The 24,207-nt window shown below is 43.9% G+C and overlaps 1 protein-coding gene and 1 long non-coding RNA gene across 6 annotated transcripts in view; one reads left to right on the forward strand and one right to left on the reverse strand.

Moving 5' to 3' along the window:
* The window catches only part of LOC130273044 (macrophage mannose receptor 1-like), a 227,650-nt gene that overhangs the window by 34,761 nt on the left and 168,682 nt on the right, over positions 1-24,207 (forward strand). For all 4 annotated transcript variants that reach the window (XM_056519204.1, XM_056519205.1, XM_056519206.1 and 1 more), the window contains exons 4-11: positions 1,017-1,178; positions 1,980-2,093; positions 3,723-3,866; positions 5,716-5,898; positions 6,501-6,658; positions 6,756-6,869; positions 12,585-12,700; positions 13,414-13,562. In XM_056519204.1, coding sequence (XP_056375179.1) covers positions 1,017-1,178; positions 1,980-2,093; positions 3,723-3,866; positions 5,716-5,898; positions 6,501-6,658; positions 6,756-6,869; positions 12,585-12,700; positions 13,414-13,562 — 1,140 coding nt within the window. The remainder of the gene's footprint in view (positions 1-1,016; positions 1,179-1,979; positions 2,094-3,722; positions 3,867-5,715; positions 5,899-6,500; positions 6,659-6,755; positions 6,870-12,584; positions 12,701-13,413; positions 13,563-24,207) is intronic.
* On the reverse strand, positions 716-10,479 carry LOC130273051 (uncharacterized). Of its 2 annotated transcripts, none has more exons than XR_008843853.1 (3): positions 10,354-10,479; positions 9,601-9,664; positions 716-865 (listed from the first exon to the last, which is right to left on the reverse strand). It is a non-coding gene; the product is annotated as an uncharacterized LOC130273051 (long non-coding RNA). The 2 variants fall into 2 exon arrangements; XR_008843852.1 differs by lacking the exon at positions 716-865 and adding an exon at positions 5,814-5,917.

Here is a 24,207-nt window from a genome sequence, read left to right on the forward strand (position 1 = left end):
ACATACTGACTGAGTACCAGGAACAAGGAACAATAATATATATGTTTAAGCAATACACAGTGTAGGGCTCACCATACTTCCCCAGCTTTCCTAGTCTCCTAAAGAGAATGTCTGGAGGGTAAAGCTGCCACATTGGAGCTCTTCAAGAGGCTCTCCAGCACTGACATGCCCTCTCCCTCCCTGAACACTGATAAGTTATCTACTTCCTCACTATTTTCTTAGCCCGCAATAAATCGTCTCTCCCCCGACCGCCCCCCCCCTCTTCTCCTTGCACCCAAACTTATTATTCTCTACACCTCTCTGCCAGACAGTTAAATTATACTTCACCATGATGTTGTCTGGCTGTAGGATGTATAAAACTCCTGGGCAATCTTCACAGCCCGAGAGAGATGCAATCAGGGAAAGTACAGGAAGTTCCATAGATTTGCATGGGACTTCCAGTACATCTGCTGATTGCATTGCTCTTGGGCTGCAGAAACATGCTTTAACTCTACTATATTTTTATTTGACATATAAGAAAGATAAAATGCAGCTAAATAAATAAACATTGTCATGTGCTCATATACAACTGGCATCCGCACATACGGAGTCGCCACTGTTCCTAAGTCAGCTCCATATTACCCCACAGAACTTTATTACAGTTATTGGGAATGAATTGACAGTGAAATGTCATAGACTATTAGAATTTCTAGGTGATAACGGAGTATAGCACCCTGATGCACTGACAAGGGAGTTGTATACTATGTATGTATACAGTGTAACTATCTACCTTATCTTGTTATTTAGCCGTATAACAGTGCTGTCATTAAATCTCCACCAATTTTTTCATCCTGTCCCAGTCTGCACAGCAAAGCTGACATGTGAGCTATGGAAAACAAAAAGTCAAAGACTGTAGTGACTGCTTTATTCACTCATTTAAAAATAAACACTAAAAAATAACAACAAAAATGTATATAAATATGCAGATTTCTGGTGATATTATCCATTTAACATGTCAAATATGTTTTTTTTCCCAGCCACATCTGACAGCTTTTGGAAAACAGATCCTATTAGTGGTGTCTTCTATCAGACTAACTCCCATTCAGCCCTCACCTGGTACCAAGCGAGAATAAGCTGCCAGCAACAAGATGCAGAACTGCTGAGTATAACTGAACTACATGAACAAGCCTACATCTCAGGTGAGAATTAAGACTGGAAGGGATAAAACAGAGACCTACATGATGGGAGACACAAAGTTTTTTGCAGAAGTTCCCTTTCAGTCACTGCCAAGATAAGTGTGTCTCAGTAGGTATTCACCAACTCGAAGGGATGCTGTATAATCATCACTAAGTAAACAAAATAACAAGAAAGGAGTTTTAATGAGCGGATTTGGTTCTGGCAGAAGAGTTTATTTCTCCTGGCTTTTGCTGATGCATTCTGCATTGCTGAGAGAATGCATGGGCCAATCAGGAAGCTTCCACATCCCTTCCCTCTCAGGTGGGATACTATATATGTAGTCAGCCAGTCTGTTACTCTTTGCCTGTGTTTGAGTTCTTTCTGCACTAGCTCCTGTATCACTCCTTGGTTTATCTTTCCTACACATTTTGACCCTTGCCTAAGTGAACCAACTATTCTTCAGTTTGTTATATTTGTACTACACACACTCTAGGTCTGACTACCTCTTTTACTGTTTGTCTGTGTATCCCCTGTGTTGTCTCTAGTTCTATGCCTGTTCATGTCTTGTGTCCCCCTGAACTACCCCCTAAATTCTGTACAGTGCTTGATTATTGTATTGGACTTTACTATGCACTGCAGTAGAATAAGGTCCTATGCTGTGATTGGAACCTTCCAATTAAGGAGGTGGGCACCCCAAAAGGCAGTGACAATGGTCTAGGTGAGCTCAGGGATGCACTTTTTCCTGCCCAAACTATTAACCTTTGGGATATATATATTCTTGGACTAAACTTTATGTAATGCAGTGTGTTATCTATATCCTGTAGGATTACTGAATGGTCTCACCTCAGCCTTATGGATTGGGCTCAATAGTCTGGACGTTAATGGTGGCTGGAGATGGGACGGTGGAGGTCCTTTTAGATATCTCAACTGGCTTCCAGGTGAATATTGAGGTTAATCTTTGAATGGTATTTTGTAGGTCAAGGGGTGGGGTTTCTCTTTGAGCAAAACACTATTAATGGTGTGTGGAGATTCATAGGCCATAAGCACTCCACTGGGAATTCTGAGAAGGGAGAATATGCAAAGAAGCTTAAAAGGAATCTGTCATTAGTGTCACCCGCACTAACCTGCTGGTGCAGGCTGGTAGTGCGGGTGACACTGATTACAACAATACCTACCTATCCTCAATCTTAGTCCTGTTTGTCTTCTATCTTCTTTAATCTGGCAGCAGGCTTGGTGCACAGTAGGAGCATGCTAATGTCACTGCTGCTGCTTCTCTGCTAGGCCCCACTGTGAGGAGGCTTGGGGAAGCAGCAGTGGTGATGTCAGCGTGCTCCTGCCATGCACCAAGTCTGCCGCCGGATTAAAGATAACAGACAAACGGAACCATGGATTGGGGTTAGGTAAGTATTGTTAAAATCAATGTTACCCACACTATCAGACAATACCAACAGGTTACTGGGGGTGCCATTGATGACAGATTCCCTTTAAGCACAGATAGCTTTCCATAAACATCAGTTTTTTACCCCAAACTACAGAACTTTAGAAACTAACTGGGATTATTTATTACATGGATATGCCTGGACACTGGAGTAGTCACTTGTTGAGATTATGAGGAAGCTTGAAATTAAATTGATCAAACTTTATTTAGATTAAAAATCTTCACGCAAACAATATAATGTATATTAGGTTTACCCATTGTAAAAATAAATAAATAAATACTGCAGTAAAAAAGATATCAAAAAGCAGTTTTTTATTATTATATTAATGTGTTCTATTAAAGTCTATGGAAAAGTGGCCATCTATGTACACATTGGATAAAAAAATATGCAGTAATTTCAACACTGAAATTACTGCAATGTGCACTGACGGCCAATGTTTATAGACCTTATTAAAACACCTTATTAGATAAAAATTAACCCCTTTTAAAACCTATTTTGCAGCAGTTGCTTTGTTATGATTTTATAATGTGTGAATTTAGCCTTAAAATTTTGAACTGTCAACCTTATCTCATATAATGGTGTCTATACAGAACATCTATACCCATTAAGCTAGGTTTCCACTTGGTATTATATTTTTTGTAATTTTTCTAACTGAAGAATTGCCCCAAAAAATATTGGGTTTTGGTCGTCCGTCCCCCCCCCTGTGTTTTTCATTTGACAAGTCATGTGATTCTTTCAGGATTTAAAGAAATTAGAATTAAACAATTAGAATTAAAGAAATAGGGGGGGGAAATGGCAGAAAAAAATTCAGTTTTTCCTCCTACAGACTCTTAGAACTATGATTCAAAGATTCTTATAAATAACAAAAAATAAATAAAAAACGCCAAGTTGCAACATTTTTAAAAATTGCGCTGATCTCAGAACAGCACAAAAAAAACGCTCAAGATAAGTGAAAAAGGACAAAGGAAATAGATATTTCATAATTTCCTATTGACTTTCAGCGAACACCTGTTTTTTAACTTAAAAAAAACAAACAGTGCGGTCAATGTGGCAGAAAAAATGGAAAAAAAAGATGGAAACTTGGCCTAACACTGGTTGGAAGTTACTTAACTTTGTCACTTTATTTAGGAAATCCATCAGACGAACCTGGTGCAAACTGTGTAGCGGTAAATCCTGGAAAAATCACAAAGTGGGAAAGCAAGGAATGCAAACAAAAACTGGGCTATATCTGTAAGAAAGGCAACAGCAAGTCCTCAGAGGTCCCCTCTCCAGGTAGGAAACAATGATATTTGTAAGGGTATGCTGACACAGTGTGTATTTTCTGCTGTAATTAAAAAATCAGCTAACAAAGGCTGAAAATATGTCCGTTAATAAAATACAGCCATTTTTTTGTACTGTGTGAACGTACACTAACAATGACGCATCTAGTTGATTTCAATAAGCTGCTGCCAGACACCTCAGGTGTGAACTTATATACTCTGAGAACAAAATGATTGGACACATAACAGATGTGTAGATTTTTTTTGCCAGTATCTACTGTGATAGATGATAAGTTGATATCAGTGGGGATATACAATATATACATGGAGGGTACAGGAACCTGAGTGATCTGTCACTGGATGTACTAGATGGTATATTTCCCGGTATATTCCCTTATTGGGGTGTATGAATCAGTTGAGATGGTGTGATGGACGACATTAACATTTTTAAACTCTATAGGGGGCTAACTGAATGCGGGGTGCAAGTTGTTCTAATGCAAATTCCAAAACCCCATTTTTGAAGTGTCCTCTTTAGATATATTTATGTCTTCCCAACATGGTTTCTCTGGAGTTATATCTGAGCAGGTTTTTGTCTAGGTCGAACAATATGTTGCCAGTTATGACCTCAAATCATCTTGGAACATCATTTTTACCCGCTTGGCAATTGTCTGGTGTTAATTCACTTTAACAGCCTGGTGACTAATACATAACGTGTAGGGTACTTTCCCCCGAGTTAGGGTACATTCACGTCACATATTTTGCATATGGTTGCCATATACAGTTTTCACATTGAGAAAGGCATGCAAACCATATCGAAATGTATGGGATTTGACATCCCGTACAAAAACGTACACAACTAGATTTATCCGGTTGTGTATCTTTTTGTTCTTGTACGTTATTTTCCTGGGCGTAAAAGTGTGGTGTTGATTTTGGGTTCATTCATGATGTTTTAAAAAACTTTTACATTGTCCTCAATGCAAAAGGCATTGAGCATTAAAATACATACGGTTGTATCACCCGTTTAGAGAAACAAAAAACTGATACGAAACCGTATGTAAAAATCATGATGTGAATGTATCCTTACAGTTTGTAGAGTACTTGGAATAATTCAAGACTTCTTCCTCTCTACTAGTTCAAATTCTATCAAAACCTCAGAATTTTGACCATGTGTGACAAATTCCCAGCCTTGGAGGGCAAGGCTGTGGCAAGGCTTGAGGCTAGCTTTCCTCTGGGTTCTGCTCAAGGTAGTCACACAGTGAAAAAAGTACATGATGAGTGCATTGTTGGTAGAGTGCCCCACCACACATGTGTATCTTGTGACAAATGGTTTTACTTTTCTTATGATATAGAACACTCTTCTAGCCCTGGAGACATATATAGTCTTTGATCAGTTATAGCAATGTATTTCAATAATACAGTCTCAGTCTTATTCACATCTGTTAGGACCGCACTCTGGCTGTTATTTTTAACATTGGTTATTAACCTTGCCGACCGGTACTGCCTGCTTCATGGTACTTGCACTATTGGTGCTCCCCCAGCTAACCCTCCGGTTATTATTGGGGTTCCCTGTTCTGGCTGCTATTCATTGCTTGAACTGGTATACCGCTTCCTTAGGATCTAGCTCTGTACTCTACCCTTTTGCCTAGGGAACGCTGAAAGTCCAAACTGGCTCTATAAAGTGGAACCTTCTAAGTTTACATTAGAGAGGATGGGTTGGTCCACCTGTGGACCCATGGTCCCCTGTGGAACAAATCCAATGGACACAAAAACCAGAACATTACTTTATACCCGGGCAGCACCAGGTACTTTTTTCTAGTTCGCATATAATGGTCATCATGAATTTCTTTTTTATCTTGTTACAGGGACCAGTGAACCCACATTTTGTCCTTCATCATGGACTCCTTATAATGGATACTGCTATTACCTAGTTCATGAAAATAAGATTTGGAAGGACGCCTTGTCATCTTGTAGAAAAGAAGAGAGTGATCTTGTAAGTGTGCACAATATTGAAGAAGCAAGTGCTATAGCCTCACAGTTTCAGTTCGGTAAGTATCTTCTGGTTTACTACAAGTATAAATATGCAATAATATTACTTAATCATAAGACTAGGATGAGTCAACACCAAATGATGTGGCAAACATTGATCTGACCGCACTTCTTCTTCTAGATCTGCATGGATCTTCGGTGTAACTTCAGTTATGAAGAAGCTTGGTCTTATGCCCTAGTGCAGTGTTTCCCAACAGTTTGCCTCCAGCTATTGGCTGTCGAGGCATGCAGGGTGTTGTAGTTTTTCAACAGCTGGCAGCACCTTAATTGATGCTCCAAGGTTTGAAATATCGGAAGATGCAACAAGGGAAACAGGGCATCTGCACCAGTTATTGTGTAGGTTAGTTTATCAATACATCACATTACTGTACGGGGCCTGGTAGCATAGACTACTCTTACAAAAATGCAAAACACTACAGCGAACAGTGTGAAGACATTAAGCCGGCAGGGACTGTTACAAGATCTGCATTCAGAGAACCACAGAACTAAGAATCAATTTACCATTTCTTTCTGTAGTTAGCTCAGCATGATAAAAATATTGCCACCAAGAGTATATGAAAACAATAAAATGTCATGATATACAAATATTATGTTCTTTCAGGAGATGCAGAGTATGTTTGGCTTGGGTTGAATGACTTGAAGACTCAGCTATTGTTTGAATGGAGCGATGGATCTCCAGTGACGTATACGACATGGCAGAGAGGAGAACCATCTCACCTCAATAGCAGAAAAGAGGATTGTGTTGCATTATCCACTAAGGTATGACATTGTGAACGTGTGGACTATGAAGGTAATGTTAGCGATATTAATGTTCCTAGTTAGGGTATTGACTCTTCTTGTAATACGTTTTTACCAGGATGGACAATGGGCGGACAAGATATGTGAGAAAATGTTCCCATATATGTGCAAAAGAAAATCCCTGCAGAGTCACCAAGGGCCAGTTATCGATGATCACCCTGGATGTGATGAGGTAGAGTACATTATGGCCGACAGTTATCAATACATTTCTTATTTTTTTTCTCCAAAATAATATTTCACCTTCCACGGATACACTTTTTACTCACTTGCTTTATCCGTAAAATAAAGTTACTTTGTATATTCAGAGTAAAAAGTCTGAAGTTAGACAAATTTATGAAATGTGATAGAACCCAAATGGAGTGGTCAATTGATTTACGAACATTATTCTTTCTTTATACATGGAATTGAGACCATCCCCTTAGCCAGTCCCCTTAACTATAGCAGGACTGTGCTTATGGTCCTTCCTTCATTCCTCCCAGAATACATGAAATGTTCCCTCCTCACACCCCTCTCCAGATATTAGGGGAGATTTATCAAAACCTGTCACGAGGAAAAGTTGCTGAGTTGCTCATAGCAACCAATCAGATCGCTTTGCTTCACCTACTTAATTTCATCATGTGATTTTTTTAAAAATAATTAGCAAATCCACCACCAAGGCTAAATGGGGAATGGTCTCATTGCCTGACAATATATCAGATCCTCCAATTAAAAGGGTACTCAACCACTACACATAAGATGTCTGATCATGGGGGTCCTGTCTCTGGGACCCTCACAATCTCTGTGCAGTATCGTATCGGGCGTTCTAAACAGTATGTTTAGAATACTGGGCTCCCATGGCGGGGGTCATTATGTCATGCCACGCCCCCTTGTGGCATCACACCGTGCCCTCTCCATTCATGTCTATAGACATGAATGGAGGGGGTGGGGTTATTGGGTGTGGTGTGACATCAGGCCCCTGCTGCGGGAACACAGGTATCTAAACATACTGTTTTGGGTTTTACATTTGCCCACAGTTAGATCCTGTCTCACACAATGGTGCGTGTAATGATTTAGAAGTTGGGTTTGTAGTTTATCAGTTTCCTCCTATTGTTTGATTCGTTTCCTGAGCTTCACTTTATCCCTAACATAGGAGTTTTGTTTTAAGTGTGAAAAAGTTCTGTGCATTTTGATCTTGGTCCGTGTTAAGACCTGTGGGTCTTTGAGTGTTTTTGTATCCTGACTTGTTCTGGACCTTGGACTGTTTGTTTGTTTTTTGACCATGACACCCCTACATGTTAGAGTATAGATTGTCGCCCAGTTGTAAGCCACCATTTTAGGGCTGGTATGCAAGTAGGCAGGCAAAGAGGTTCAGGATCAGCTTAGGGCTCTCTCTCCCCTGCCCTACATTAAATTTTGTGAAGCAATATAAGAAAGTAACGTGGAACTCCACTTGTGGTGTACTCAGAAAAATTTTATTAGCGCAATCCAGTTTACAAAAAGTGACGTTCCGGTCAATTAAGACCTTTCTCACACCAGATTGAATAGTGGGTCAAGAGTGAAATAACAGTGAGGTGGTACTTCGACCATAATCGCTAGTACAATAGATTCTACTAGCGACTATGGTCGCCGCACCACCTACTCTTGTGCACAGTACCTGACCGTTATTTCAGCCTTGACCCACTATTCTTCTGCAGAAATCTGGTCTGAGGAAGGTCTTAATTGACCGAAACATCACTTTTTGTAAATTGGATTGCACTAATAAAATTTTTCTGAGTTCACCGCAAGTGGAGTGCCACGTTACTTTCTTATACTGATTGAAACAGCTTGGGACCCTAACTGAGCACCCACGCTTACAGAGAGCGCCGTATTCACTGCAACTTATGTGAAGCATTCAGCACATCATTCGTGACATAAGGCATGCCATATGTATGGATCATTCTTCCTACTGTTGTCATTTGTGATGCTTTTGCTTTACTTTGTTGTATTCAATATGTGTATTGAATGCTTAAGTCTTTATGCAATGTTGATTTGTGTTTTTAGATTATTTTCTTTGCTATTCTTAAAAAAAAATGTATTGTAATAAAAAGATTGAAAGGAAAATTGCTCTATTCTGACCCCTATAACTTATATTTTTCCATATACCTGTATGAGGGCTCATTTGTGTGCTGTAATTTCTAATTTTTACCAATTTTGTTTGGATGATACTTTTTGATTACTTTTTATTAATTTTTTCTGATATATTATGTGACGTTTATGCTGTTTACCGTTCGGGATCATTAGCATTATATTTTAATAGTTTGAACTCTGCATGTGGTGATGGCAAATATGATAATTAACTTTTACAATTTTTTATTTGTAGAATGGGAAGTGATAAAAAATTTTAACAGGGGAGTGGCTTATATATTTTTAACAACTATTTTTTTTATTTCATACTTATACACCCTATAAGGGACTATTATAACCAACCATTCGATTGCTTGTGCTGTTTAGTGTCATGCTCTAGCATAAAACAGGTCAATAATATTGGCTCTCTACTTGTACAGTCTGCCTAAGGTAAGACTACACAGAGGCAAGGAGAAGCCCTCCAACCAACTGATCGGGATTGCCACATTGCACTGCGGAGGTGACGATCAGTCTCCTGACCCCACGACACATGTCATTTCAACTTTTATGCCACAATCTGCATTGATCACAGTATCTAAAGGGTTAATGATGGACATCAGCATGATTGCTGATGTCCGGCATTAGCAGTGAGTCTTGGCTGTTGATAGCAGCAAACCTATCAGGTAAAAATTGGGTGTAAAGTAGGTTTTAAGAATTCCTATAAAAATTACAATTTATTTAATTTGGAGCTGATCCTTTGCCCTTTGCTTCATGCTCACATTTTGGCACAATGACATATTATCCAATGCACCTCATCCTACCTCATCTACCAGGGATCAGAAAAGTGCATAGATCTTCAGCAGAGATGTGATGACTGATGACATACTGAAATACAAAATATGGATGTTAATGTATATGATATGTAAACCCCCAAACCAAACCCCCCCCCCCTCCCACACACACACACCTGTTCCATTATAGCTATTCCTGCAAATAAGCATAATAGAATTGAACAATAAGGAAGCCAGTTTTTTAAAAAAAAATTTAAAGGGTACTCTGGTGGAAAACAATTATTTTCATATAAACTGGCTCCAGAAAAATTGACTTGTAAATTATTTCTATTAAAAAATCCTAATTCTTCCAGTACTTATTAGCTGCTGTATACTACATAGGAAGTTGAGTTGTTCTTTTCTGTCTGATCACAGTGCTCTCTGCTGACACCTCTGTCCATGTCAGGAACTGTCCAGAGTAGGAGCAAATCCCCATAGCAAACCTATCCTGCTCTGGACAGTTCCTGTCATGGACAGAAGTGTCAGCAGAGAGCACTGTGGTCAGACAGAAAATACAGCATCGCTGTCCTAGATCAGCTCCTAGATCAGGCCGTGCCCCCCCTTGTGCCCCCCCAATTTAAAATAAACTAAGTTATATTCTAATAACTCAGCCGGCGCCCCCCCTTGTGCCCCCCCAATTTAAAATAAACTAAATTATATTCTAATAACTCAGTCGCTCTGACAGCATTTGCAGCCGCGCAGGTGCTGCAAGGGAGCACTGCTTCCTTTTCCATACCCTCTCACCTCGTGAACAGAAAGAGAGGAAGGCTGGCGCGCACATTGCGGACAGCAAAGAGACAGAGTGTAAGCAGTGAGAAGAAGTTAGAACCTGAAGAGCAAGACACAGCAAGAACAGTAAGTACAGTAAGGAGAACTGAGCAAGGAAAGGGGAGTAGAGTGAGAAGAGCCAAGAGCAGTTAGGACAGTTAGGAGCAGTTAGGAAGAGCAAGTAAGGGGGTCTGGGGGGCTGAGCAAATAAGGGGGGAGGTTGAGCAAATAAGGGGGCAGAGCTAATAAGGGGGGCTGAGCAAGTACGGTAAGGGAAAGCTGAGCAAGTAAGGGGGCTGAGCTAATAAAAGGGGACTAAGCAAATAACGTAAGGGGGGCTGAGCTAATAAAGAGGGACTAAGCAAATAACTTAAGGGGGGCTGAGCTAACAAGGGGGAATGAGCAAGTAAAGAGAGATGAACAAATAAGGGAGGGAGGCTGAGAAAATAAGGGAGGGAGGGTAAGCAAGTAAGGCAAGGGGGAGCTGAGCAAGTACGGGGGCTGAGCAAATAAGGGGGAAGCTGTAAGAGGGGGATGAGCAAATGGGGGGGGTGAGCTAATAAGAGGGGGCTGAGCAAATAAGGGGGGAAGGCTGAGCAAATAAGGGGGATGAGCAAGTAAAGAGAGATGAACAAATAAGGGAGGGAGGCTGAGAAAATAAGGGAGGGAGGGTAAGCAAGTAAGGCAAGGGGGGGCTGAGCAAATAAGGGGGCTGAGCAAATAAGGGGGAAGCTGTAAGAGGGGGATGAGCAAATAGGGAGGATGAGCTAATAAGAGGGGGCTGAGCAAATAAGGGGGGGAAGGCAGAGCAAATAAGGGGGATGAGCAAGTAAGGTAAGGGGGAGCTGAACAAGTAAGGAGGGCTGAGCTAATAAGGGGGGACTGAGCAAATAAGGGGGGCTGAGCTGTAAGAGGAGGCTTAGCTAATAGGGGGCTGAGCAAGTAAGGGGGCTGGGCAAGGAAGGGGGAGCAGAAAGCAGAGCAAGTAAGGAGGAGCAGAGGAAGTAAGGGGGGACTGAGCAAATAAGGGGGGGTGAGCAAAAACGGAAGGCTGAGCAATTAAGGGGGGCTGAGTTAATAGGGGGCTGATCAAATAAGGGGGTGCTTAGTAAGTAAGGGGGGGTTGAGCAAACAAGGGAGGATGAGCAAGTAAGGAGCAGCAGAGCAAGTAAGGGGGGGCTGTGCAAGTAATAAAGGGGCTAAGCAAGGAAGGGGGAGCAGAGCAAGTAAGGGGGGGCTGTGCAAGTAATAAAGGGGCTAAGCAAGGAAGGGGGAGCAGAGCAAGTAGAGGGGAGCAGAGAGCAAAGGAAGTAAGGGGGACCTGAGCAAGAAAGGGGGGGCAGAGCAAGCGGACAGTGCGGCTACACTTTACCTACCTGAGATTGCAGTTTGCAGAGGGAGCCAGTGGAGCAGACAGTACGGCTACAAACATCATCTACCTGAGAAAGCAGTTTGCAGAGGGAATGAGTGAAACGAGCAGTGCGGCTTCCTTACCTACCTGAGAGTGCAGTTTGCAGAGGGAGTCTGCAAAATCTGATTATTATTATTATTATTATTTTTTTTTTATTAAACATGTTGTGCACGGTGTGTGTACATGTGTGTGTGTGTATATATATATATATATATATATATATATATATACACACACACACACACACACACACACACACACACACACACACGTTTTAAACCCCCCCCCCCCACACACACACACTTTTGTCACTTGCCCCCCATGTGCCCCCCCCTAAATATGAATGCTGGAGATGCCACTGAAAAGAACTACACAATTTCCTCTGATAAGTACTGGCAGGATTAATATTTATAAATAAAAGTCCTTTACAAATCTGATTAACTTTCTAGCCCCAGTTGATTTGAAAACATTTTAGAGTACCCCTTTAACCAAACAATGCCCCAAGCTTCCAGGCACATAAATAGGGTGCTAGTTAGATGTTCCTTGTGCCCTGTTACTGTTTTTCATATAAATATAATGGATTTTCATTATGATACACATCTGAGATTTCCATGACACGTTTTCTTGCATTACATTTGTATGTATAGATGTGTCTTTATTCCTTACTCCCCTTATTTTTTTTCTTTCTTTCCTGTATCCTTTGGTTTTAAATTACTAATACAAATATTTAATGAGAAAAAAAATAATCTCATCAAATTGTGCAAAACGTATTTCTCATCCTTTAATGTGTACACAGGGTTGGAGGAGACACGGCTTCTATTGTTATCTAATTGGTGAATCCCTTAGTACATTTGCAGAAGCTAACAGCACATGTAACCATCATGGAGCCTTTCTGATGACTATTGAGGACAGGTGATTATTATTTCTATATGTAACATCTTTTGAATAAGAAGGAGGAAAAAACTGCTACTCTGCCATTGTAATTTGTTTCTATGGGTCATCATTACTGTTGTCGTAGTACTCATTCTAGTGGTCACCATTGCAATAAGTGAAAGAGACCCCATCCTTTGTGAAATCGCTTGTTACCACTGATTCTGACACATGTTTGCTGGGGTATAAAAGCAAACTTTGGAATAAACTTATAAAATCACTTTTTCATTTCTTAGTCAAGTGTCAAGAAGGCAGAGCTGAGCTGCTTAAGTGCCATATGATGTACAGAGCCCTACATGTCAAACAAGAAGGATCTGGGAGGTGACGGCCAGCCAGGAGATGTACCAGACTCTGGCACTTGAGCAGCTCAGCTCCACCTTCTTGACACTTGGATGAGAAAAAGCCAAAAGTTTGGCAGCCACCATCAGCTCCAGGATAGGTGCAGTTTGTTCTTACATCTAATCAGCTATCCATCAATGTCTTCAGCTCTTAGCAGCAAATACAGCTGACAGATAACCTTCAAGTAGGCTATAAGTTTCAACATAAAAGTCTGAGACTTTTACACATTGTATCCTCGTATTCTCTTTCAGTGTCATTCGTAAAGACATTTTTGTACCACAAACTTCCATTAACTTTCTGGATATTTTGTCAGAAGCCAAGAATAAAATGTGACATAATGTTTGCTTTTACTGCAGGTTTGAACAGTCCTATATAACAAGTCTGATTGGGTTAAGACCCGAAAAATATTTCTGGACCGGGCTCTCTGATACGGAGGATAAGAACACTTATAAATGGGCCAACGGGCAAGAGGTTTTGTATACACACTGGAACGCACACATGCCTGGTGAGTCCATTGTACACTTTGCTTTTATTGTGCTCAATGTGTCTAGAGGTGAAACTGTCTGCCAACAAAAATGTTGTTAAACAAATTGTATGATACATAATTGTTTTGTCAAACCTTTAAAGGGGTACTCCAGTGAAAAAAATCAACTGATACCAGAAAGTTAAACAGATTTGTAAATTACTTCTATTTAAAAATCTTAATCCTTTCAGTACTTATCAGTTGATATATGCTCCAGAGGAAATTCTTTTCTTTTTGAATTTCCACAGTGCTCTCTTGGTGACACCTCTGGCCATGTCAGGAACTGTCCTATCCTGCTCTTGACAGTTCCTATAGGAACGCCCAGTAAGTAAAAAGGATTTATTCAAATGCAACGCGTTTCACCGCGCTTGTGCGGCTTTCTCAGGCAACTGAGGAAGCCATGCAAGTGCGGTGAAACGCGTTGCATTTCAATACATCCTTTTTACTTACTGGACGTGTCTTCTCCTGGTCAGTGTCGCAAATCTCCCACCGCCCTCTGGAAGTCAGCACTATTATACCGTTCAAGGTTGGGGAGGCTGCAGTCCAGGTTTCTCTGCTCACCCAGGCTAACCATTGTTGTCTGTGAGTTCACACAACCGCCTCTGGTAAGAGTTTTTACATCAATTACCGTGAACCTTACAGAGGCGTTTTTATGCTATGGAGCGCTCTTCTATCTCGTTTTACTTGACAGTTCCTGACATGGACAGAGGTATCAGCAGAGAGAACAATGATCAGACAAAAAACTATACAACTTTCTTTGGAGCATACAGCAGCTGATAAGTACTGGAAGGATTAAGATTTTTAAATAGAAGTAATTTACTAATCTGTTTAACTTTCTGGCACCAGTTGCTTTTTTTTCCCACTACATCTACAACAGAGCTGCACAACCTGCGGCACATGTTGCAGCTAGCTAAGGATCCCGACACACTGTGCAGAAACAAAGCTGATCGTCTGCCTGTGCTGTCAGCAGGGTCTCATGCTACAAGCCATAAGGTCTTTCCTTCTCTGCAGAGGAAGGGGCCCAGGGACCTGCAATAAAGGAAATATGTCATCAATGTCACCTTCACTAACCTGTTGGTACAGACAGGTGATGCAGGTGACACTGGTGACAATATTTACTTGGTCCCGTTCCGTGATGTGCTTCTCCTGCAATCTTCTGCTGTATCTTACATTCCAGGGCCGACTTAGTGACGTCACCGTTGCTGTTTGCTAGCGGTGGAACCCTGCACAGCTGGAACCCTGCACAGCAGCGGTGACATCACTAAGCTCCGCCCATGCTACAACCCGGCCCGGAACTAAACATATGGCGGATGATTGTGGTAGAAGCACTCCATGGAACAGGACCAGGTAAGTACCGTTGTCATCAGTGTCACCAGCAGTACCTGTCTGTACAGACAGGTTAGTGCAGGTGACACTGATGACAGATTTCCTTTAACCAGTGAATTTTTGTATTTTTCATGCCTTCTGATCTATCCAGAAGTATGAAAAAATATATATATACTGTATTCATACAAAACAGATAATCCAAATACACAATATAAATAAGAATAATTAAATGACTAAAATTCAATGGATGCAAAAGACTAAAATGCTGAAAACGAAAAGTCTAATAATGAATGCCTTCAAATATTTTCGTTACAACTTGTCCAGCGGAAAAGTTAACCAGTTGCCTACAGCAACCAATCAGATAATTTCTTATATTTTTCAGAGGCCTTTTTAACAATAAAAAAAACAATCTGCTGGTTGTTATGGGCATCTGCTCCACTTTTGCTTTGCACAGGTTTTGATAAATCTCCCCCATTGTAATTCTTACCGAAATGCTGTGTGGTACCAAAACAATAATTTTATTCAAGAATATGGAATAATTTAAAATACAGAGTAAGGTCGAAATATGAAAAATGAAAACAAAAATGTGCTTAACTTTACTTAAAAAAACTAAACTAAACATAACTATATGTTTCTGTAGTGTGAGTAATAAAAAGTTCAAAATAATAAATAAGTTTGAAAAGGAACATAAAAATGTTCTTAATGAAAAGAAACAAAATAAACAAAACCAGTTCTTTCTGTCATAAACATGTCTAGAAAGCATTAATTGGCTAGTGAATGATGCCGGTCACAGATAAATATAAAATTTGAGATAGATGGATAGATAGATATGAGATAGATAGATACCAAACAAGAAAAATCTGCAGCACTCCAAAATGCGGTAAAAATATGGTGGATTTAATTAACCTAATGGCATAGCTATGCCTTTAGGCTAAATAAATCCACAATTTTTTCACCGTTTTGTATTTTGTATTTTTTCACAGTTTTTCTTGTTTTGTATCTACAATTGACCCATTATCTGGGACAACGACCTGCTGGCACCTGGCACTTTCTCCTTTCCTGGGTTGAGCTGCTTCAATTTTTTACTTTGATAGATAGATAGATTGACAGACAGCAGACAGTGGGAGACTGGCGGGACTGTAGTAGCAAGGAAACAGCAGTCAGAGGTGGAATACTGGAATTATAGTAGCCAGCAGGCAGCAGGCAGTGTTGGACTGGTAAAAGTTGTAGTTGTCATATGACGGTTTAAATCATGTTTTTGTACTAACCTTATTTTTAAAGAATTGTTGGTGATGTTTTTCAAATTTTTTATTTTTTATTCTACTATAAATTTTTAAAATAATGATGAAATCTTGTAGCTTTTTCTGGCCACTAGGGATAAAACTATGCTGAGACTTCCTGTTCTGTACAGATCATTTCACAGTAATGCCTTTCTTCTCAGGGCAGAGAATAAGACACCAGTATGTAGATAACTCTGGATCCACCACCATTCACAGCATAGATCAGCATTCTCCCTCCCTGTAGATTGACCCCTGAAAAGGTCACAGAGAATGCTCAATAGTGTATTTATTTTATCTAAATGGAGCAGGTCCAGTCTACTGCTGTTTATGCCCATAAGTCCTGCTGTAAAGCAAATCACTAAATGCTGTTAAAAACAGCTCAGGAAGGAGGGAATCCCCCATAATAATGTACAAAAAAGACAAAAAAAATTACAATCAGAAATTAGAAACTGAAAAAACGGAACCTCAATGTAAAAACTACATATCTGAAATAAATATAAAAAGGAAACATGCTGCTGAGTCTCTTTTCACTTCATATATTGTAGCAGACCATAACAAAACGTGAGATATGAGAGAGTGATTCCAGGGAACTTAAAGGAAAATAAAACATTTTTAATAAACATGCTATACGTACATAACACACCAATGTTTCTGGTTCACTCTGCTTCTTTTTGGTTCTGTGTCCCATATTTCCAACCGGACAGGACCTGCCTGCTCAGCCAATCAGTGACGGAGGTAAGACACCAATGTGCCACAGGATGAGCAGACAGGTCCTGTGTGATCGGGACAACACAGAACCCAGAAAAAGCAAAGACCAGTGGTAGAACTGGAGCATCGGCGTGGCAGCTACAGGGACCTGAGGTGATAAATATGGGCTTTGGTGCCTGCTCTGTTGCCTTTACACATGACTAGACTGGCTCCGTTGGTGCCCATCTGGCCCAGTTTTTCACCCTAACGCTGTTGGTTACTGTGTGTGCGCTTCTTCCTTGCATTTATAGTCACGTCTTTGCATCTTTGTCCAGCTCCAGTGTCCAGGATTCCGATCCCTCTGGGGACACAAATTGGCTCCTCAATATGTTCTCGCAGAGTTCCTGGAGGCTTTATCCACCCAGTACTTTGTCCGTTGCCGCAGGGCGGATTGTCCCTGCTCCTACAGTGCCTGGTGTACTTTAACAATCCTCCTTCCATGGGGGTACAGGGATAAAGGGGCTTGGCATGTTCAGTGCCTGAGTTTCATCTCCACTACCCCTTGTTTTCCCCTCCACTAGGGGGACTATTTCGCTGGTCGCTTTCTACTACAGAGATGCAGTCATCTTTTCCTTTCCCCTTTATAGGTGGGATATCTGGCTGGGCCCTAATTATTGTCTGAGAGCATTCAGTAGAGCTTTTCACTGTCTCTGCCTGTGTACTTACTGCCCCCTATTGCAGCCTGGCTCTCTTTCTTTTTCTTGGTTATCTACTGCTGCTCAGGCAGCCTTGGCACTCCCCTCTGTCAGAGAGGTTTCTGCTATCATGTGTGGCTCGGCGACAGCTGGTCTAGCCTCCGTCTGTCGTTTGGGTCCTGCCATTGCTCTCCTCCCCCCTCGGCACAATCTCTCTGGTAGGGTGGGTTCCTGCTTCCCTTGACGGTGTCAGTAGCGCTACACTGACTCCACAGTTTTCTAGAGTCACCTTTTTGTGCCCAGAGCCTGGGAGTCCCAGCTCGGTTCCCTTTTTTTCCCCCTCCATTCCTGTCTTTACGGGTAGTTGCTTCGGGCTGCTCTGGTCTGCTTGGACCACTGGAGCCCAGGACCGGTTGGTCTCCTTGTATTGGCCACTATCCTGGGACGCTCTTGCGTGCCTTCTTCTCTAGGTCGGCCCTCCTGATTCTTTGGGCCTTAGTCATGGTTGAGGTCTCATGCATGTGTAGCGACCCTGCCCAGATTTCTCTGCGATCTCATTTATGGGGTGTTCTTTCCCTACCACACTCCTTCTGTCTCAGCACGGATCTTTTTCACCTGGAGCGTTTCGTGGACGTTGGGTTTCCTTACCCTTCAGGTGTAAGTCTTCCGGGAGACTCGGGAACCTCCAATTCCTATGTCGGCCGCTCCAGTGTTCCGGATACTCCTTTTCAGGGTCTTCCGCTCCTTTATTGGCTGTTTATTCTTCTGTGTCTATCTTCCAGGTGACTCAGGAACCTCCATTTCCCATGTCTGTCGCTCTGTTGTTCCAGGATGCCCCTTCTCTGGACATTCCGCTTCTTCTTGGCCATTATTCCCTTCCATCTTCTCCTTCAGGGTCCTTTGTACACCACTGAGGAAGGGGTCAGGACATCACCTATGTGTACCGCGAAACGCGTTTGGTTTGATTGAATATTGCTATGTGTTCACACGGATGTGCGGTTCACCCAAGTTTTTTACCAATTTGCCTATATTTGGACTTAAATATCTATCAGAGCATTTCACATATGAGAAAGAGTGCTCTCCCCATATCAGGATTACATCTATTGCATCTTTGAAGGACTTGAATCTGGACTAAAAACTCTAGCAGACCTTGCTATCCATTTTCATATATTAATAATACATAAAATAATATTTTATTTATTCTGGCTTGATACTATCAATTTGACATATATATATATATATATATATATATATATATATATATATATATATACACTTTTTAGTATTACACACTATTGTGTGGGGGGCACTGATGATCGAGTGTCACATCATCAATTAGTCCATTTTCCATGTGTCCTTCACATACTTCTTTTTAGTAGTGAGTTACTGAGGACTGAGTTTTTCTGTATTATAGATATGTAAAGTACTTCTATTTAAAAATCGTAATCCTTCCAGTCTTTATCAGCTGCTGATGCTCCAAAGGAAGTTCTTTTCTTTTTGAATATCTTTTCTGTCTGACCACAGTGCTCTCTGCTGACACCTCTGTCCATGTCAGGAACTGTCCAGAGTAGGAGAAAATCCCCATAGCAAACCTATCCTGCTCTGGACAGTTCTTGACATGGACAGAGGTGTCAGCAGAGAGCACTTCCTGTAGTCCAGAGCAGTTCAGTGTGTGCAGCGAGCGGGTGTATCCCTTTCTGAGCTCCTCCAGACTTCCAGAGGCAAAGCAGCAGGTGTTACATCAGCCTTTCCCAGGAGCGTGGCAGGCTCCTCGGGAGTCCCTCCCTGCATGGAGTCTCAGGCATCCACTCCTCATTCTTCCAGGCTGGCGGGGAGTGGAGAGAAAACTGCAACAGCCAATGTTCCGGCCGGAGGAAGAAGATCTAGCAGAGTCTGCAGCAATGCAGGCTCTGCTCTTCCGGCAACGGGTGCAAGCCAGAGATCTGGTGGAAAGAAGGTGAGGAGGAAAAGTGTGGAGTTGTGGGCTGAGAGAGGGCCCAAAGAGGCCAGCGCAACCTACTGCTCTCGCATGGCCGCAAGGTTTGCGGAGTACGACCAATGCGGCATGGAGCTGAGGATGGCCAGAGAGGATCTACGGTTGTCTCAAAATCTGCCAAATACGTGGTCCAAAAAGAACCGTCCAGAATTAAAGAAAAGGATCTCAGCGCTTAAAGGTGAAATTGTGAAATTAGAGGTGCGGAGGGCAGAGATTGTTGAAGGGAGCGGCCTCTTCCGGGAGAAGCTGATCAACGAGGATCGGTTTGCCGCCACAAAATCCCCAGGTAAGGTGGAGGTGGATGATGGGGAGAGTAGTGGCGGTGAAGAAAGTGAGGATGGTGGTGAGGAAGAGGAGAAGGTGGTGGAAAATGCAGTTGTGGAGGAAGATGCTGTGCCTGTAGCCCATACCACCCAGGACAGCTACATTGAGCCAGCACAGGTGGCACTTCCACTGACTGATAGTGATGAGGATGATGCAGAGAGTGAGGCTGGGGGATTGCTGAGGGCTATAGTGTTACAGGAGTCCCCAGCCCACCTCCAGAATTTCACTTTTGGAGAAGACCCATGTGAGGATGTGGCAGTTAAACATAAGGCTAAGAAACATGAGATGCAGGAAACTGTGCAGTATGTCTTTGTTCCTTTCCAGCAATCTGGGCCAGCTGCAAAGCTGGTTCAGGCTGCTGGGCCCCCCAGACTGCCAGACCCCGTTTCTGCGGTGGAACGGAGCCAGCATGGGGGGTACAGCATGGCATCAGTAAAGGCTGTGGACGCAATAGAAGTGAAGCCCACCCATCCTGCCGGTAGGGAGGGGCAGGATGGGCTCATGGTGGGCAGCTCTGGCACTACAGGACCGCCCCAGGGTGGCGGGGGGCGTGTGCAAGTGCCAGAAGGGAGCTATGCCGCCGTGTGCTGGGGGGGGGCGGTTCCCCGAGTGCTGTGGGCACTACCGGCACTGCAGGGCACTCCCCTGTGAGAGGGGGGGGGGGAGTGTCCGGGTGCCGGTGGCAGAGAGTGGTAGGTCCATGTGCTCGGGGGGTGGTCCTTCGAGTATAGTGTGTTCTGTGGGCACTCCTCTGTGAAGGGGGGGAGTGTCCAGGTGCCGGAATCATCCGCAGAGCCCGTGCGGTCGGGCAAAGCAGGTGCTGGCATTGTGGGAGGAGCTGGGGTGCGCCCGGTGGGGCAACCTCAGACTCGGATAATAACACCATCCATGGAGGAGGAGCCATCTGTGTCGACCCCAGCAGCAGCACCTAAGCCAGAGAAAAAGACTATTCTGAAGCCAGCAATACTACAACTCCCAGCCAGCTTAGAATCTATTAGTCAGGTCAGGAGTGCAGGGTGTGCGAATGCTGAGTGTAGTAGCGTTGTGGATGAGAGGAGTGTATGTGGGAGTGTCAGTGGAGTGAATGTTGGTGGGAATGGTAGTGGTATGAATGGAAAGTCTGGTGTAGATGAGAGCAGTGGTGTGAATAGTGGTATAGGTGGTTCTGAATCTAGTTCTGGGTCTGGTCTGGCTGCCCCCTCGGTAGTGACTGCTCCTAGGAGCTATGCCAATGTCACTGCCGAGGGTTCAGGGGGGTCCCCGTCTCCGTCCGGCCCTGGGGGCCATTTGCAACAGCGCCTCCTGGAGGCTTTACACAGGGGTGACAGGTCGATTCAGGTAGAGGGAAGGGGGGAGGTCGACCTGTCTTTCTGGATTGAGAGGCACGGTTTGGGGGCTTTCCAAGAGCAGAATGGGGAGGTGGTCTGGTCCCTCCTGACACCCGGGCAGGACAATAACCGTAGGAATGTGGTCCTTCTGATTTGGAGGGGTGAGGATGCATGTCCACCTCACGCTAAAGTGGTTGAGCTCCTCCTTCAGTTGGAATTCAGGGAGAGTGACATCTTTGCCCTGATTCACCCCTACGGTTCGTCTGAATTTGATGTCAGTTTCGTTCGGCCAGAGGGTCTTGAACTCTTCTGGTCAAACTACGAAGTGGCGAAGAACGAGCCCGGCTGGCGGGATTTCGCTGTAAAGGCAATTTCCCATCAGAACTCTGTCAAGAAAGCGACCGTTTTGACCCGTAACGAATCACTTTCTTGTTATGACATCATGACCTGGCTCGGTCGGTATGGGGATGTGACGGACATGCCCAAGAAAAATTTGGATGAGCACGGGATCTGGTCTGGGGCCTGGATGTTTTCCGTCAAACTTAAGCGTTCAGGCAGTACAGTTGCCCACATTCCGTCAGCCGCCTTCCTTGGACGTGATAGGATTCAGGTCTTCTACCAGGGGCAGCCTAAGGTCTGTCACAGGTGTGGCAGCCCCACCCACTTTAGCGCAGCCTGTACTGTGCAGGTCTGCGCTTTGTGTGGTGGGGTGGGTCATCTGGTCTCATCCTGTCGGCAGATCCGGTGCCACCCTTTTAGCCGTTATCCTAGCGCCTTCGCCCGTGCAGTGGCCGCTCCGGCTGAGGAGAGCTGTCAAGTTGCCTCGGCTGGGGAGGGTACGGGCAGGGATGGGGGCGCAACAGGGCTTATGAGGAGGAAAAAGGGCCCCGCAAAACTAAGGCGGGAGGAAAATCGTAGAAGGAGTAGGGAGCTGGAGAGTGCCCAGGTGGCGGGGATAGCTTCAGCCCCTGCTCCTGAAGCTGGCCCTGTAACTGCTGAAGCCCTGGAGGAGAACGTGCTAGATGAGGAGATCAGGAGGCTGCGCAAAGAGGATGGCAATATGGCCAACCCTTCAGATTCCTCCCACTATTAAAGTGTGGATGAGGATAGTGGGGAGAGGCCTAAAAAGAAAGATAAGGGCAAAAGGAAAGGGAGAAAGAAGAGGTCAGAGTCCTCTGTTCCTTGTACTACGGGCCAGGTCCAAAACAGAAGCCTGACTGCCCCCCCTCTGACTGACCTGTCAAACCGGTACCTCGTCCTCGATACAATCTCCTCCCCCTCCTTGGAGGGGGAAGGTGAGGGCGGGGTGCCTAGGAAGAAAAAGCCTCTGGGGGGAACTGGGCCCTGTCCTGTCGGGACACCTTTCTCGGAGGGCAGGGCTAGACCGGGGCCGGATGGAGACGGGGATCAAATGGATCAATCGGATTCCAAAAAAAGGTCTAAGTGTGGTCCAGCCCTCTCGTCTTCTTCGGGGGATGAGGGGGCGAAAAAGAAGGGGAAAAATAAATAAAGGGTGAGGCCATCTAATTCAATCACCCTGTATGGAGGCACTCACCCCATTGACGCTGGCATCTATTAATTGTGCCAGCATAAAGTCTGATACGGCTAGATTCGCAGTCTTTGATTTTCTCGGCCGCTTTGAAGCCGACATTTTCTTTTTACAGGAGACCAGGTTGTCAGATCTAGCCTCTCTGGTTAAAGCCAGAAGAGAGTGGAGGCGCGGCCCCTCCCACTGGTCTCTTGCGGCTGAGCCGTATAGTGGGGTGGCGGTCCTTTTTACCGCTCCTGTTGAATGCCGACGGGTTATTGAATTAGAAATGGGGAGGCGCCTGATCTTAGATGTCTTCATGAAGGGACAAGAGCTTCGGCTCATTAACATCTACGCCCCGCAAACTAAGCAGGGCCGTAAAGATCTCTTTATGAGGATTAAGCCCTTTCTTTTTACGAGTCGGCAACTGATCTTTGGAGGGGACTTCAATAATGTCACAAGGTCCCAAGATCGGAGAGGCTCCAATGGTCCGCTGACTTGCGATAGTGTGGCACTGATTAGCATAGCTAGAGAAGCTCGTCTAGAGGATGCCCACATCCGGAGCCCCTCGGGCCACGCGGGTTTCAACTATCATCAAGGTGGTCACAGGTCAAGGATAGATAGGTTTTATTTAAAGGAGGAAGCCGTCTCTTCCGCAGTGTCCGTGGTTGAGATGGAGTTCTCCGATCACTGTATGATTTTGTTTTCCCTGAATGTTTCAGAGACCCCCCCGGATGGGAAAAGGTTATTGGAAGCTGAATTCGTCCCTCCTGGAGGAAGCAGAGATAAGACAGTCCTTTTTTCTTCAGAGTCAGGTACCTTTACTGGACCTATGTAGTAGTAAGTCAGAGTGGTGGGAGATATTCAAGAAGCGGGTTGCAGGTTTCTTCCGCCAGCTCTCGAGCCTCAGGTCCCTGAACAGGTATCGTCTGTATCAGGGTCTGAGGAGGAAACTCGAACTTCTCGTCTCGACTGGAGGTAGCCGAGAGGATATCTCCAGAGTGAAATCCTTGCTGATGAGGTGTCAGTACGATAGGCACGCATCTTTGGTTTTTGAAAGGGATTACGGGAGGTACCGCTCGCCCGACCCTTACAGAAACTGCAAGATGTCAGTGAGTAGTAAAGTAATTTCGGGACTGATTGATAGTACGGGATCTCTGAATCTGTCTGGATCGGGGATCTTGGAGGTCGTCAGATCCTTCTACTCGCACCTCTTGGGAAGGAAGGATCTGGATTGGGATGGGATGTCGGGTTTCCTGGCTGAAGCCATTTCTGAGCCAGGGGTAGACCCCTCTCTTGGCTTTTTGGCAGACGAGATCAGGGAAGAGGAAGTGAGACTGGCGATCGAGGGGCTTGCAACCAAGAAGTCGCCAGGTCCAGATGGCTTAACATCTGAGTGGTACAGGACCTTTAAGGAGTCTTTAGCTCCCCTCTTGACTGAGGTATTCAATGAGTGCCTCTCC

The sequence above is a fragment of the Hyla sarda genome, chromosome 5, assembly GCF_029499605.1.
Source record: "Hyla sarda isolate aHylSar1 chromosome 5, aHylSar1.hap1, whole genome shotgun sequence".
NCBI lineage: Eukaryota > Metazoa > Chordata > Amphibia > Anura > Hylidae > Hyla > Hyla sarda.